The 17,464-nt window shown below is 43.9% G+C and overlaps 2 protein-coding genes across 23 annotated transcripts in view; one reads left to right on the forward strand and one right to left on the reverse strand.

Annotated features, from left to right (window-relative positions):
• The window catches only part of RPGRIP1L (RPGRIP1 like), a 171,832-nt gene extending 165,260 nt beyond the window's left edge, over positions 1-6,572 (reverse strand). For all 8 annotated transcript variants that reach the window (XR_012906738.1, XR_012906739.1, XM_075940280.1 and 5 more), the window contains exon 1: positions 6,387-6,572. The gene's annotated coding sequence lies outside the window, so the exon portion shown is untranslated. The remainder of the gene's footprint in view (positions 1-6,386) is intronic.
• A 17-nt stretch (positions 6,573-6,589) lies between these two features.
• The window catches only part of FTO (FTO alpha-ketoglutarate dependent dioxygenase), a 397,366-nt gene continuing 386,491 nt past the window's right edge, over positions 6,590-17,464 (forward strand). For all 15 annotated transcript variants that reach the window (XM_075940285.1, XM_075940291.1, XM_075940286.1 and 12 more), the window contains exon 1: positions 6,590-6,767. In XM_075940285.1, coding sequence (XP_075796400.1) covers positions 6,729-6,767 — 39 coding nt within the window. In that variant the 5' untranslated portion in view covers positions 6,590-6,728. The remainder of the gene's footprint in view (positions 6,768-17,464) is intronic.

A 17,464-nucleotide genomic window follows, 5' to 3' on the forward strand; every position in this document is an offset into this window, starting at 1 on the left:
GTCTCTCTGGGTTAAGCTAAAAGGGGTAAAAAAATGAGGGTGATGTCATGCTAGGAGTCTACTACAGGCCACCTAGCCAGGTGGAAGAGGTGGATGAGGCCTTTTTAAACAATTAACAAAACTATCCAAAGCCCAAGATTTGGTGGTGATGGGGGACTTCAACTATCCAGACATATGTTGGGAAACTAACACAGCGGGGCACAGCCTATCCAATAAGTTTCTGGACTGCATTGGAGACAACTTTCTGTTTCAGGTTGAAAAAGCTACCAGAGGAGAAGCTGTTCTGGATTTGATTTTAACAAATAGGGAGGAACTAGTTGAGAACTTGAAAGTGGGAGACAGTATGGGGGACAGTGATCATGAAATAATAGAGTTCATGATCTTAAGGAAAGGTAGAAGGGAGACCAACACAGTTGAGGTAATGGATTTCAGGAAGGCAGATTTTGATAAGCTCAGAGAACTTGTAGGTAAGGTCCCATGGGAAGCAAGGCTGAAGGGAAAAACAACTGAGGAGAGTTGGAAGTATTTCAAAGGGACGTTGTTAAGGGCCCAAAAGCAAACAATTCCGCTGTGTAGGAAAGATAGAAAATATGGCAAAAGACCAGCTTGGCTTAACAAGGAGATCTTGCATGATCTCAAAATAAAAAAGGAGTCTCATAAAAAATGGAAACTAGGACAAATAACAAAGGATGAATATAGGCAAGCAACACGGGAATGCAGGGGCAAGATTAGAAAGGCAAAGGCACAAAATGAGATCAAACTAGCTACAGGCATAAAGGGAAACAAGAAGACCTTTTACAAATACATTTAAAGCAAGAGGAAGACCAAAGACAAGGTAGGCCAACTGCTCAGTGAGGAGGGAGAAGCAGTAACAGGAAACTTGGAAATGGCGGAGATGCTCAATGACTTCTTTGTTTCGGTCTTCACCGAGAAGTCTGGAGGTGTGCCTAACGTAGTGAATACAAGCAGAGAGAGGGTAAGTTTAGAAGATAGGATACACAAAGAACAAGTTAAAAATCACTTAGGAAAGTTAGATGTCAGCAAGTCACCAGGTCCTGATGAAATGCATCCCAGGATACTCAAGGAGCTGATAGAGGAGGTTTCTGAGCCTTTAGCTATGATCTTTGAAAAATCATGGAAGACAGGGGAGATTCCAGAAGACTGGAAAAGGGCAAATATTGTGCCCATCTATAAAAAGGGGAATAAGAACAACCCAGGAAACTACAGACCGGTCAGTTTAACGTCTGTCCCAGGGAAGATAATGGAGCAGGTAATTAAGGAAATCATATGTAAACACTTGGAAGGTAATAAAGTGATAAGGAATAGCCAGCATGGGTTTGTGAAGAACAAGTCATGCCAAACTAATCTGATAGCTTTCTTTGACAGGATAACGAGCTTTGTGGATAAGGGAGAAGCGGTGGATGTCATATACCTAGACTTTAGTAAGGCATTTGATACGGTCTCACATGATATTCTTATTGATAAACTAGGCAAATATAACTTAGATAGGGCCACTATAATGTGGGTGCATAATTGGCTGGATAACCGTAGTCAGAGAGTTGTTGTTAACGGTGCTAAATCCTGCTGAAAAGGGATAACAAGTGGAGTTCCGCAAGGATCTGTTTTGGGACCTGTACTGTTCAATATCTTCATCAATTATGTAGATATTGGGATAGAGAGTACGCTTATTAAGTTTGCAGATGATACCAAACTGGGTGGGGTTGCAACTTCTTTGGAGGATAGGGACATAATTCAAAATGACCTTAGCAAGTTAGAGAAATGGTCAGAGGTAAACAGGATGAAGTTTAATAAAGAGAAATGCAAAGTGCTCCACTTAGGAAGGAACAATCAGTTCCATACATACAAGATGGGAAGCGACTGTCTAGGAAGGAGCATGGCGGAAAGGGATCTAGGGTCATAGTGGACCACAAGTTGAATATGAGTCAACAGTGTGATGCTGTTGCAAAAAAAGCAAACATGATTCTAGGTTGTATCAACAGGTGTGTTGTAAGCAAAACTCTGCCGCTCTACTCTGCACTAGTTAGGCCTCAGCTGGAGTACTGTGTCCAGTTCTGGGCGCCACATTTCAAGAAAGATGTGGAGAAATTGGAAAGGGTACAGAGAAGAGCGACAAGAATGATTAAAGGTCTAGAGAACATGACCTATGAAGCCAGGCTTCATGAACTGGGCTTGTTTAGTTTGGAAAAATGAAGATTAAGGGGGGACATGATAGCGGTTTTCAAATATCTAAAAGGGTGTCACAAGGAGGAAGGAGAAAATTTGTTCCTCTTGGTTTCTGAGGACAGGACAAGGAGTAATGGGCTTAAAGTGCAGCAAGGGAGGTTTAGATTGGACATTAGGAAAAAATTCCTAACTTTCAGGGTGGTCAAATATTGGAATAAATTGCCAAGGGAGGTAGTGGAATCTCCCTCTCTGGAGATATTTAAGAACAGGTTAGATAGACATCTGTCAGGGATGGTGTGGATGGAGCTTGGTCCTGCCTTGAGGGCGGGGGGCTGGACTCGATGACCTCTCGAGGTCCCTTCCAGTCCTATGATTCTATGAACATGAAGCAAAGCTAAACTTTTTTTCTAGCAACATTCAACATAGCAAACAGCGTGGGAATTTACTTGTCAAATCAGACTTATACTAAAAGGCATAGAGAGAGAGAGAGAGTCTTGAAGAATGAAGCCATATTGTTCTTCAGCCATATCCACATCTTCATCAACTTCATTTTCTCCCAATCAGTAGTTTTCCTTACGATGTTTCATACTTGCAGCTATGCCCTGCATTTTCTTCTTGCACTGCTTACATTTGATAAGTTTTTCCTTTTTTTACCCAGGGAATGAATTTCTTCAAAATATTCCTAGACAGGGTCTCTTTTACAACCAGAAGCAATGACAGCTTTTCTATAGCAAAAGCACAAAGAACATAGGAAGCTGTGCATGTGTTGATTAATGTCTTCTCTTTTCCTCTCCAGTCCACTCCAATGTTCCTTTGTATGCTGTATCCATCCTTTCCTACATATTGCCTCTCTGTCTTTACACAATGTTGTTAACTCTGCCATGCTTTTAACTCAGGTTCACCACCACACAAGCACAGAACAAAGACAATTCTATTCTGCTTATATCTGTCTTTGCACATGTTCCTCAGTAGACTAACATAAATTGAAAACCCAGAGCTTTCAAAGAGAAAGAGCTGGCTGTTAGGCTGGATAGACTAGAATCATTCATTCATTTTTATGAGACTGTAAGTTTATGTGTAGCATGTTTGTGATACGATTTAACTGTAACTTATTTTTAAATGAGAAATTTAGTATTTTAATCGATAAAAAATCTTATTTAAATACAAAAAAAATCAGACTTTTTGTATTTTATTTTTAAAAATTGCGTAGTCATAGCATTAACCTACAAGCCTTTGCTTATCGGTTACTCACTTAATCGACTACACTATTACATCCCTAGTTTTAACATTATGCCAGTTTGAATTAGGGATGTAAAATTCCGTTTAATTGGCTAACCAGTTAAAAATATTGTTTAACTCAGTGTTTCCCAAACTATGGGCTGTGGCCTGCTACTGGGCCGCAGGAAAAAAAATACTGGGTCTCAGCGTGGTTGCCGGGGTGTTCCGGGCTCCTGGAGTGCCCATGTGGCACTGGGTCCGCCAAGCACTTGGCCAGCCTGGGCATAACCTGCAGCCTGATGTTCCAGCTCCCAGCGGAGGCGTAGCTAGGGGAGGTCAGGAGCGGGGGCGGAGAGGAGGAGAGAAGAGCTGGGAATCGGAGCAGGCTTTGGAGAGTTGGGGTGGGGGGCAGCCAACGGAAGCAGAGCTGGCCAGGGGGCTGGCCAGGAGATCAGGAGGAGGAGTAGGGGAGAAGCGGCTGCTGGAAGCAGGGCTTATCTGGGGCATCGGAGCGGGGCGAGAGAGTTTAGGGGGGCCGACGGAAGCAGGATTGCTGGGGGAAGTGAGGTTGGGAGTAGGGAGCTGGCCGGGGAAAATGTGGGGGGGGGGGAGGAGAGAGAAGCAGCCGCCGGAAACAGGGCTGGCTGCGGGCAGTGGGGCTGGCCAAGGGAGATTGGGAGGAGAAGCGAGGGAGAACTGGCTGTCTGGGAGGGGGTTGGAGGAAGTGGGGCTGGCCAAAGGCACAGAGGGGGAGGGGGGAAGCGGGACTGACCCGGCCATATGTAGAACTCGGAGCGCTACCCCCGCAAAGCACGAGTGAGTCCGACCTGGGGATTCTATTGTGCCCCCCGCCCCCCCACTCTCTCGAGTAGTTGCAAAGTGGCTGGCTGGTAGACACATTCATGCAGCCTAAGCACACTTAGCAGCCAGGCAGTTCGAAACTACAAACTGATTCACCTAGTAATAAAACGTACCTAATGAGGATCTGAGGAAGTGGGTCTGGCCCACGAAAGCTCATCATCTAATAAACCATCTTGTTAGTCTTTAAAGTGCTACATTGTCCTGCATTTTGCTTCAACTACCCCAGACTAACACGGCTACATTTCTATCACTGGTATTTTCTCAGTTTGTTTTTTATGTGTTTATATTTTTGGGCTGCAAAAAACAGTACTGAAAAAAAGGGTTCCAACTAAAGTAAAAAGTTTGGGAAACCCTGGTCTAACCAGCTTTCTGTCTGTCTTACAGTCCATTTATCCAATCCATATTCTTTAACTTGATGGCAATAATATTGTGGGTGTCCATATCAAAAGCTTTGCTAAAGCTGGCACTGGAGGCTTTGGGAGGACCAGAAACAACTTATTTTAATAATCATAATTTGATTAATGAATATGCAAATATGCACATAAATGTTACTGATCCTCCAAAAGTTCATGAATGGATTTACTGGTCCCCGTGTCAAAAAGTTTGGGAACCCTTAGTTTAACTGATTAAAGGGGAGTGAGCGAGGGGAGATGCTCCAGTTTGACTTGAGTGACCCCCCTGTCCACCACTCAGCTGGAATGCCTCTCCCTTCCTCCATCATGGCCAGAGCAGCCTCTGCCTCTGGCCACCCCAGCTGCAGGTAGGGTACACCAGTTGGAACGCCAGAACATCCCCTACCTGTGCTGAGCCAGGGCATCCCTCAGGCAAGGTCTGCTCGGACATCCTGGCCTGAGGAGCTCTCTGTCTGTGGGTGGACTCCCCCCTCCCCACGTGGCTGAAGCAGCCCCCTGCCCACAGCATGTGGGGAGCTCCTCCAGCCTCACCAGTTAACCTTAACCTCACCCATTAAGGCAGCTCACTCCTGTGTTGCTGTCTCTGTAGGAGGCAACAAGGGAGCACACAGCTCTGCAAAGCCAGCTGCCCATTTGTATTGGATCACGCTCGCTCCCCTCGCCACAGGCTTCTGCCACTCTATCAGAAGTAGAAGCACAGGAGGTGATGGTAGGGAGCTCCATGTTAAATGCTTTTTAAAGTGGCTTCCCCAAGCACCGGCTCCCATCTTCAAACTTCCCCGCTACCCGCCCCCCCCCCCACTACCTCCTAGAGAGGCAGTGGGGGAGAAGGCATCTCCGTGGAAGCCAGCACATGCAGAGAGCTGACTCCTGCCTCCCAACCCCTTGCTGCCTCTGATACAGAAGCAGCAAGGGTGTATGTGTGTGTGTAGTTGTTAGGATTAACCAATGAGCCCAGGCTTATCAGTTTATCATGTAAACAACTACACGTTAACATCCATACTCCATGCAGGGCTCTAGCTATATCAATTGGCAGCAGCACCCGCGTACAGAGGACATATGGCCATTACTGTAATTCTGGGTGGCCTAGAGCTAGTCTGCGTGGGACAGTGTTTGGAACACTGGAAGACACCAGCATCTTGCCTACTACACTCAGGTAGCTGCACCAGTGCTAGCAAGGAGAACCTTTTAGGGGAAAGCATACAGATGTAAACAAGGCGAAACCCGTGTGTAGCTCAAAGTTATACTCCAATCAAGCAGAGGAGGACAATTCCCATTTGAGTCCAGTGTGCCAGGTGCAGAGCTGAGACTCGCCATTGGGGCAGTATGTAAATTCCACCGGCCCCCTTCCTGGGTTCAGATCTCTGGGAGCAAGGCACCCTGGCATCGAATGGCAGGGGGAGGGGGTGTCGCACCAGCCCCTATTATCTGGGGACTGGGACGTGCGCAAGGAAAGAGAGCACCAGCCTGCATAGAGATCATAAGAACAGTCGCACTAGGTCAGACCAATGGCCCATCCAGCTCAGTATCCTCTCCCCCAGCAGGCCAGTGCCTGGTCCAGAACAGGCGGCAGCCCCATGACCAACAATCCCACGCGCAGAGTAGGCCACAGCCAGACAAACCCCAACACGGTTCCGTCATGTCGCTGCGGTCTCTGCACGGGACTTTCATGCGGGGACCCAAAGGCAGTAACGCTCCCTCCATACTCACCGGCCTGCGTGCTCCTCTCGCCCGCCGCGCGCGGCCGCAGCTACTCCCACTCCCGTAGCAACAGTGGCCGTTGCTACGGAAAAGGTCACTTCCTCCGGCTGCGGGCCCGGCGAGACTGTGCCCGGTTGCCTGATGGGAGATGTAGTTGGGTGGCGAGCAACCCAGCATTCGGACTCCACTGCGCTCTCTTTCCGTGTGTCCACCGCGCTGCATCTCGGGAGGTGTAGTTCTGCCAGGAGCAGCGGGCCTGCGCTGGTGCCCGCCTCGAGCGGCTGAAAAGACTACTGGCAGGCCGAGCGCGGGCCTTGCGTGTGTCTGTGCTCGAGCACAGTGGGCTGCAGCATGAAGAGGCGAGCAGGGGCGAGAGAGAAAGAAGTCAAGGTATCTTCCCTTTGCTGCCCGCCCCTCCCAGTCCTGTCAGGCCCCCGCTCGCCTCTCCCGCGCGCTAACCCGCCCCCAGGCAGGGCTCTGCAGGCCAGGGGGCGCCAAGGGTGAGCTCTCTGCCTGCGAGGGGGGAGTGATGACGCCCCAGCGTGTCGAGGGAGGGGGGGGGGCTGCCGGAGCATCCCTTCGCCGCCCGAGGAGGACTCTCCGCCCCCGAAGCAGGAGAGAGGGCGCAGTGGGTTCTGCTCCAGGCCCCCCCCCGCTCCCCGGCTGGGAAGTGCACATCCTGCCGCTCTTCTGAGGGCACCCGCCCAGCTGAAGATTAACCCAAGGACCAGAGGGTGGCGTCGGACTGGAGCCCTAGCACCCACGTGCCCTCGGTTCAAATCCCGCCTGCAACGCGCGCTGCCTATAGCTCTTCGCTGGCCGCACGGTGCCTCAGTGGCTGCGGCTGACTTCCAGTGCCCGTAGGGCGGTCCCGGGGCCGCTCTCCTGGTCGCGAAGTCGTACAGTAGATTAAGAGTCGGGCCCAGCTGTCTTGCTCCTAGTGTTGTGAGACATGTGCCCCGAGCATGGGGCTGGGAGCCCGCTGCCCCCAGTGATAGTGGGCCAAAAAGCGGTGCTGTCTGCGTGCGGGGTGTAACTATCTTTTATGCTAGTAATAGAAATGTAGCCTTGTTAGTCTGGTGTAGCTGAAGCAAAATGCAGGACTATGTAGCACTTTAAAGACTAACAAGATGGTTTATTAGATGATGAGCTTTCGTGGGCCAGACCCACTTCCTCAGATCAAAAAAATTTTGATCTGAGGAAGTGGGTCTGGCCCGGGAAAGCTCATCATCTAATAAACCATCTTGTTAGTCTTTAAAGTGCTACATAGTCCTGCATTTTGCTTTATCTTTTATGCGTAACTTTGAAATCATTTGATTATGACTATTTTGAAGCCATAGTTTCTGGTCTGCATTCTTAGTGGTACTTTTATAATGTTCACTCAGAGTAACTTTTTTGACAACAGTCACATTATATTATTTACCTTTTGACTAAATGGCCAAATAACCATGGGTGTATTTCCCAGTAAAACATTTCCCCCCTAGTGCAGATGATCCAAATATTTGTATCAATGTATCTGATAGGAATAGCTGAATGGTATTCTACAGTGTCTTGACATTTGAATTTTTTTGAATGTGTGTGTTTCATTATATCTTGAGTCCTTGTTAAAAAATTAACCCAGAGTATTCATTTATATTCATTTGAAAGCACTATTAATTATAACTTTTGTATGGCCTACCAGCACTCACAATGTTTTATTAATTCTTCTTTATTGGTGATTTTATACTGTTATAACTTAATTTATTTTTGTGGAGTTACTGTTATGCACCAATGTAAGTGAAAAGAGAATATAAAGCCCTGTATATTTTGTACTATGTGTAACATTTTAGCATTTTGTTTTAAAATTAATTCTGATATTTATAAACAAGCAGATGTACCCGGCATTTCTTGGGGCTTTAACTGAGGTAATTAAAAAAAATGAAAAATGAAGGCTAGAGTGAGAGTTCGGGGATAAGGAGACGGTTAGAGTGGAGGGTTAGGAGGTAAGGGAGGCTCAAGGCAGGGGGACGAAGGTGGAGGGCTCATGCTAAAGAAGTTGGGGGCAGGAATGTTAATGCAAGTAATTGACTAATTGTGTAGTCAATACAATTTGTATTGACTACAGGATGATTTGATAAGGGAAGGTGCTCTGTCCCGGCTTGCTCTGGTCCTGGAGCTACCCAGCTGAGGCACTGCAGTTTAAATGTAGTAGGAGCTAGGTATGCAGGGAGCCCCAGCCACCACAAGTATAGGCTGCTGCCTCTTGGTAGCTTCCCCTAACATCCCTGCCCCCCTAGTTATGCTTCTAATAGAGGCAACAGTGTGGGGGGAGAGATCAGGTGGCACTGTGCAGATGGTGCTGTTGGGAACTGGCTTTTAAGTGAGCTCCTCCAGCATCAGTTCCTGTTCCTCCCCCTTTGCTGCCTCTGATAAAGAGACATCAAGGTGGGGGGAAGCAAGTAGTTGAGTACTTGACTCAACTAGTTAGGCTTCTTAGTTAATGGGGTTGAGTACTCAATTACTCGCTTACATCCCTAGTTGGGGGTGCAAAAGTCAAGGCAGGTGGGAGGTGCAGGGCTCATGACAGGAAGTGGGGAGAGGGATGGTGACTGCTTATGGCGACTAGAGTGGCACTGCTCTGGTGATGATGCTTCTCTGCAACCTGGGGCAGTGCTCCCCAGCCAGCGGTTCCTCCGGCGGTGCCAGGGCTGCACTCCCTGGAGGTTGGTTCCTCCCAGGATTGGGGGGGGGATCCCAGTCTGTGCACTTATTGGGTGGGTTTGGGCTCTGTGGGCCAGTCCCGGACTCCAGCTGCACCCTCTTCGGCCTGCAGCCTTTTGGAGGTGGGGAGCAGTTCCTGGCCTGCAGCTGTGCCCCCGGGCTTTGCTTGGAGTAGTGGCCACCCTGTCCTGCAGCTTATTGAGGAGGGGTGCCCTGTGGGCTAGCCCTGGCCTCCAACAGCCCCTCCGTGACCTGCAGACTGTTGGGCGGGGGGGACAGTTTTTGGAGGTTGTCCCCCTGCAGCTGCCTCCCTCCAGCAGCCCCCTTGTGGCCTGTAGGCTGTCTGGGGAAGGTGAGGTTCAGGGGGCTGTCCCCTCCTCCAGTGGTTCCCCCCATGTCCTGCAGGCTATCTGGGGATGGGCCAGGCTCCAGGGGCTTCCCCCCCTTTCCAGCTGCTCACCTTCTAGCAGCTCCCCCCCAGCCTATAGACTCTCTGGGAAGGGGTCAGGCTCGGGGAGCTTCCCCATCCTTCAGCAGGTTCCCCCCACGTTCTTCAGGCTCTCCTTGGGGGAGGGCAGGCTTCTTTCCTGTTCTGGAGGCAGGCAAGATGGTGGAGCCCCAGTTCTGCTGGCCACTCCCTTTGTGCTGCAGCTGCCCCCTGTGGGCATCATGTCCCTCTTCTCTGTGCCCTTCCCTTTCGCATTGCTCTGCTCTTTGCCCCCTCCCTTTCCTTATTATTGAAAACAGTCTCATTCCTGGCACTTTTTGTGTCTTAGGCACAACCAAGCCCTGACCTTGGTTTAAGTTAGAGCAAGCTGCATACCAAATTTGGTGGTCCTAGCTCTCACGGTTTAGGTAAGAGGAACTATAGTGCTAGAGGAGCTGTACACGCATGTGGAACTGTGCACAGAACAGTAGAAGTTGAGGTTAGGCCTGATGATGATCAGGCACAGATCTCCTTCAGCACTTTCTTTAAAGGCACCCTTTGTGCATATAATCACATTTTTGTTTTGTATTTTAGAAGAATTCTGCTGCAAGGCTTGTAGTGGGATTTTGTTCAGAGTACAGTTTTTGTAATATAATGATTCAATTGCAATGTAATACAGCCGGTCCCCGGCTTACAAACGCATCAACGTATGACCAGGCACACTTACAACCATCCTCCCATTTAGTGCGACCCCGACTTACGAACGGCGATCCGCGCTTATGGACAGCGCAGTTCCATTGAAATGAATGGGGTCTGACTTACTAACCCATCGAGTTACAACCAAGTGCTAGGAATGTAACTCGTTCGTAAGTCGGGGACCAGTTGTATATGCTTTTGGTCTTGGTAGGATTTATGGAATACTATTGCCTTTCCGCTGAATAGTCATGTGAGTGCAGAATGATGGAATCTAGCATAACTTCAAGGAGCTGAACTTTCTCAGATTTCCAAATTAATTTTGGGAGCTGCTGAGTGCCATCAGCTCCTGTTAATTTCACCTATTATTTGTCCTAAGCCTAGTTCTCATCCTGTCCCAACTGCCCCAAACATCATCAACCTGTCTTTGTGTACATTATAGTATTCAACATGGAAACACAACTGTTAGACTAAACATTATTGATTGGTGATTCCAATAGGACAGACGTTTTAACTGAGCAATCAATACTTATGGGAGTTTGCTTTCTCTTCACACAGTTTAAATGGAATTAGTCTGATCTGCTCTTTATTCGGGTTCCTTCAGTTCTGGCCATTTCCTTTATTTAGTAGGACAAAGAAAAATACATGTTTAAAACACAATAACTTACTCATGCTTGATCTCAACCCAGAATATATTTTTACCTTTAAAATTTTGATTGAATATGTTTTGAATACTCAACATTCTTTTAAATTAAAAAAAAAACCATGAACAGAAAAAACCTCCAGGGATTTTTCACCTTCCAAACACTTTGTTTGGTTAATAGTTAGTTTTCTTTTAAAATTTAATCCATGGAAAGTATGCATTGCTCATCAGGATCTCTCTGTGTGGTGATGGTGGTGTTTTTTGTTTTAAAAAGATTTAAAAGTAGTTACAAGCCTGAGAGGTGCTAAGCAACAGCAACATCAGTTGGCAGGTAGCATCTTGGCTGAGTAAGGATTTGTGGGAGAAGGAATTAAATTATGACCAGTTCAAATGAGGCATACCAATCTTTCCAGAATGTTGTTACCCTTAACTTGAATAAAATTAACTTGTTGGATTTATGGGACAATACTACTAGACTCCATTCAACATTAACTTGCACCTTTTGAAGTCATTTACATTGGTGCAAACTGGCTGCATAATGCTAACAAACAAGAACTAGCAGCAATTAATTGGTCTCACAATCTTTAATTATACGTTTATACACCTTCCAGTACAATTAGCTCCACAGCTGGGATAATTCAGGGTTATGGAAATACAAATAATAAAATGTATCATCGACCTGAATGCTCAGATATTAGTGGCACTTGTGTATACTGTATTTTGATGTGTGATTGTTCCACATATGAGGGGGGTTGAAAGGGAAAGTAATAGAGAATTCTTTAGTCTTTGCTAAAATATCATAAACAGATTTATTTACAAGAAAGAAAAAAAAGTCTTCTATAAATCACTATAGTAACACAATGTTAAGGTTGATATTTCATCCAGTCAAAACTCAGAATTCAGTTGTTACCCACATCATTCTTAACTTGCTGCTTGGCACATACCAAACAGGTATTTAAATAGGTATTTCATACATTCTCTCACACTACTACCTTTCAAAATAACATAACAAAGGAGAAGAGTGAAGGTTTCTGTTGGAAAACAGTAGTCTATGTGCTTAAATATCTCAGCTTTAACACTGCATTGTCATAGTTTATTTTTATACATAAATCTTTAATTTCCCATTTTTCTTAATATATCTGTAAAAATGTTAAATCTATTTTAAAATAGTTTGTCAGTCTTCTTACAACATCTGTATTTAAGTGAAATAATATTAACATAACATTATATATGCCTTCAGATAAGCCTGATGTCATGTTATGCTTCTTGCTTAGGTATAAAACAGTGTGCGAGTTTTAGCAGAATCAGCAGCCAATATGCCACCAGCAATTTCTGTTTGTCACATTATGGGCCCCTAACATTATTAATGAGACAGTAATTGAGAAATAGTGTTGATTGTCACATAAAACATGCTCTGTATATTGGAAACAACAAGGTAGAGGTCTTGCATATGCAGAATAAAATACAAAAAGGAATGAATAGCAAATGTTCCCTGTTTTTAAATTAAGCACAACTCTGCTGTTTAAATTGCCCCAGCTGTTAATGCTGGAACCATTACAGTAATGGACTCAGTAAATGAAGGAGAACCAAGACACACACACTTTATTACCTGAGGGGTAATTTTCTCTTCATCCGTAATAGCAGCAGTGCCTAGTATTGATCAGACCATCAAGATACTAATCCTCTGTAAAATTACTTGTTATAACTGAAAATGTGTTAATCCAAATCAGTCTGTGTCCTGACTTTCTACTTACCATTGAATACAGTCTATTAGATGGTTTATTTTTCATTATTTAAAGCCTTTACATTGATAATAGTTGGAGCTTCCTTTGCAAGAGTGAGTGCTTAATCTTCTATATAGCCCAGGGTTGTCTTTTTGTTTTAAATGAAACATCTCCCATTTAATTATGGAGTGTCTGTCTTGCTAATCTGAATTATGATGGTACTTTAGGTCCCCAGATTTATTAAACATGCTATTTTACATTGTCTGTTTTTGTTTTAAATAAGAACAGGCCCATCTTGCCCAGATTAGAAATCTGCAGCAGGTATAAAATACCAAGAAGTACTAAGAATATAAATTACTTGGATTTTTATTACAAGTGCTAGTTTGCTGTATTGATTGTGAGAGCATATCAGAGGCTAACACAAATAATGTTTGTATTTTTCCATCTTGAAAATATTGTCTCCTAAAGCTCTGAATTTTTTCCATTGTTATCTGTAACATTACAAATTTGGCATCTAGATGCTGAATTCCTTCAGTTCCCATTGATTTCAGTGAGAGATGACAGGATTCTTAACTTGGAGTTAGAGACCTGGTTCTGTTCTCAGCTCTGGCCACTGACTTGCTGTTGCTTCACCTCTCTGTTCCCTTGTTGCCATTCCGTTTTATTTTATTTATTTAGATTGTAACATCAAAGGACAGGAATTGCCCCTTTTATTTGTACAGTGCCTAGTATGGTGGAACACTGGTCTTGCTTGTGGTCTCAAGGCACTTCTATAATGCAAATCATTAGTAATAATAACTGGTGGGCGTGCATGCACATCACCGTAAAGAATGGAGCAAAATTATTTTAAATTGTTTCAGTGGCCAGGTTCCTGCATCAAGATTCATGCCCATTCATCAAGACCCATGCCCTTTATGAAGTGCTAATAAAGTCATTCAGATATTGCTCATAACACATTTTAACAGTTCTTGTTGCAAGATCAGGGTATAGATTGGAGGAAGAATAATTATTTTTAAGAAAAATATCTAATAATGTTGGCTGAAGATGATTCACCTTGAGATTTGTATGTCAGGGGAATCTTCAGTCCGATTTACATTTTTAAGCTTAAAGGATCAAGTTGATCTTCACACTAACAATGCTTTCAGAAGTGTTTACTTCGTAATTATTCATTTCATTGCTTCAGTGTTACAGGCCAGAGGCTCTATAGCATTTTCTTCTACATTTTGCTGTCTAACAGTAAATGTTTAAGATTTATTTCTATCAGTTTAAAATAAGCAAACCATTAGGATGCGTCTACACTGCTATGCAATTTGAGTTAGGCATGTGTCCCTCATGCCCCACACTAGAGCAGAAATTTGAGTTAGGCAAATTGTGTAGCTTATTTTGAGTTAATTTTGAAATAGCTTATTTCGTAAAATTACGAAATCACGGCTATTCCAAAATGTCCCTTAATCCTCGTAGAATGAGGTTTACAGGGATGTCAGAATAGCACAACTGTTATTTTGAAAGATATTTCAGGATAATGGGCGCGCTGTCAAGACATGGAATAGCTATTTCAGGATAGTATCCTGAAATAGTGCCGCAGTGTAGACATACTCTGTGTAATCAAGTTAAACCAGTGGAATCTCTGAGGTGCTCAAAGATGCCCCGCCTTCTGCTGCTACCCCCAAACTCAGTCCCTTTTAAGTGTGTTTGCATGTGTCCGATCCTCTTCCTGTGCTCAGATCTGGATTCTGTGGACATATATCTAGGGAAATGGGGGAATGATGCCAGAATGCTGGCATATCTTTTTGTGTGTCCCTCATGTCCAACACTTGAGCAGAAATCCATTTAGATTTTTGTTCTTTATATACACACATGGATGATATAACCTTATGTTACTTATTTAGTTCTAATTTTATTAATGAATACGCTGCTACTATAATATTTAAAAACACAAAGTAGAGATCCATAAAAACTAGCACTGGAATTAAAAAAATTAATAAATCCTTAGAGTTCTCCAAAGGCATTGTCCAACGTAGATACACATTTACCTGCTTCCTTCTTTTTCAGGATATAGCAACAGTATTATTTTATGGGCATGGTTTACAAGAAATTGACACCTGAAGATGGCAGCCTGTCTGCCTCTTTTCTTTGTGCACTAATGAACAGTGTGAAAGCCTCAGTGGGTAGAAATATGTGGAATATTTGAAATTAAATAAAAAAAAATTGAAATCTGAAGTTAGGGCAAATATACATCTGCAAATTTACCAAAGAAGTTAAGAAAAATAAAACCACACCTTAGATATTTTTAAAGGAAAATAAAAGTTTGTGTGCCCACAGCCCAATTTTCACTCAACAACTGTTTCTGAGCAGGGCTAGAAAAGGTTTGGTTTCATTTGGATAGAGATTAACCCAGAAGCAGCTCACAGACTGTATTGTCTTAGATTTTACACATACAGCACATGATGTGAATGGCATTTCACATTAGCAGCTCCATAAGTGAATTTTCCTTCTTGAAATTAACAATTTGAAAATAACAATTGAAAATAAACAATGATAGAATCACATTTCCCTATGGAAATAGTGAAAATAACTTCCATTGATTTCAATGGGAGCAGGATTGGGTTCTAATTATGTTTACAATAATTCATCCATACCTTCAGTTACTCAGTTTACCTTTAATGACCTACAGCATCAAAATATTAAACGATCCTCTTACCTTCTGTTACTAAATGGGAATATTATATTGTATGCTATTCTACTTGATACTGAAGTGCAAAGTATGTTTATGATTATTACCGTTTAAAACAGTAGTATGAAATATACTTTATTATGAATTCCTGAAATGCTCAATATAATGGCATAGTGGTTTACAAATTGTTTTAAATTTATGATAGTCTTACTGTGGAAGGAAATTCTAGACTATTGTATTTTATTTAAGCAGCTTCTCTTCCCTTATACAGCACATAAATGCACCCTTCCTAAAAGAATTACATCTCTATCCCTTAGAATTTGTTCAGTTTCATTTTGCCCTTTTTATCTGCTGCTCATCCCACTACTTTTATTTAAGAGTGTAAAGTTACTTTAATGTAACTGCTGTTGTCACCTTTGCCTTCAGCTAATCAAATAGTTTACCTTGAGGGAAGCATTTATCTCCCACTTTCATTATTATTATTTTCGTAGCTGTAAAGATATATATTTTGTGTCTGCAGAAGGCTGTAACAGTGAAACGAGGTATTGATCTGCTGTATTTGGCAATTTCTTTCCACCTTGCCATCGATATCATGTCAGCCGCTGTCTGTACTGTGGTTGACCTCACAAATAGCTCTTTATGTTCCCATTGGATTCAAATGATATACTATGCTGAAAACTAAATCAATGAATGATTATAAAGTTTTTAGTATTATTTCATGACCCTGAGGCAACTGGTGCTCCATGCATTGAATACTTGAAAGGATACCTAGTATGGTTAAAACAGGCGTCGCTATTTTTGTTCTTATATAAGTGGAAAGAACATAGCTTAGGTCTTAAGTAATTGTGCATCTTTGATATTTTTGTGATTATTTTACAACTTCTTAAGGGCCTGACTGGAGACAGCTCATATAACTTGAAGTTTTGCTCCATAAAGTACTATTGTACGATTGGACTCCAGTGAGTCTTATGACTACAATGGAAATGACTTAAGAGAAAAATTCTCCTCTCTGTTCCATGCTATGTTGCATATTGTGTACTCATTGTTTGCAGAAGTTAGATAGTCCTTAACAGAAGGGTGTGAGAATTTTTTATTTCAGAGAAAGTTGAAGTGGAGATCAAATAGGATCAAATCAAATCCTTACAAAGATTAGTAAGTTAAAATCAATGGATTTTTAAAGTATTTTTTCTGTTCAGGAGGCAGAGGTTTATATTTCTCTGTAAGACTATTATATTATTTTTAAAGATGAAGCTAAACTACAGCTTAGCCAATTTGTGTCCATTTTAAACTAATTTTGAAAAATTTCAAAAAAATCCCAAATAGATATGTGCAGAAATGGACAGGATTTTTACAAACACTTAAATGACTTAGGAGCACAAGCCTCATTGACTTTGTGTGACACCTAAATCATATAGGCCTAGATTTTTAAAAGTATTCAGGCATTGCTGTGCTCAGGATGAAAAAGGCTGTTTCAGAAGCCTCAGTTTCATTTGGTTACCTCAGAGCCAAAATCCCTTTTGAAAATGAGATTTAGGTTCAGAAACCAGTTGGACTTCAATACACTGAAGTCAGCAATGTCTTAACACCTTTAAAAATCAGGCTCTGGGCATTTCTGAAAATCTCACCAAATATCTCAAAGCCATGTGGGCCTACTGAAATGCACATTTTTTTTTTTTGAATAAAAACTGTTATTGAACACTGATTGGGTGGAGGCCACTTAAGGATAACGGTGCTAATTTGGCAGAAAATTTATGTAAGATGTTACTCAATATAGTAGTGGTCCCCAATGTGGCGCCCATGGGCGCCGTGGCGCCCGCCGGGCCATTTCTGTGCGCCCGCCAAGTGATCGGGCCCAGCCCCGCCCTCAGGCATGTGGTGCATGGGCAGTGCCAGCCCCTGGGCGCACAGCGTATGGGTGACCCCGCCCCCGGGTGCCCGGTGCAAGGGCTGTGCCGGTCCCAGGTATGCAGCATATGGGTGGTGCTGGCCCCTGGGCGCGCGGCACATGGGCAGCCCTGCTCCCCGGTGCGCGGTACATGGGCTGTGCCGGCCCCGGGTGTGTGGCATATGAGCAGGCCCCGTGTAGCCAGACACAAACCCCATCTTGTTTCTGCCCGCCCCCCAGAGAGCAAGAGAAAGGCAGTCAGCCTTTGATGCCCTGGGAACGCAGGTGTGCTGCCTGTCCCTGACTCTACCATAAACAGAAACCAGACAGTAAATGGGCTA

Source organism: Pelodiscus sinensis, chromosome 12, assembly GCF_049634645.1.
Source record: "Pelodiscus sinensis isolate JC-2024 chromosome 12, ASM4963464v1, whole genome shotgun sequence".
NCBI classification, from domain to species: Eukaryota; Metazoa; Chordata; order Testudines; family Trionychidae; genus Pelodiscus; species Pelodiscus sinensis.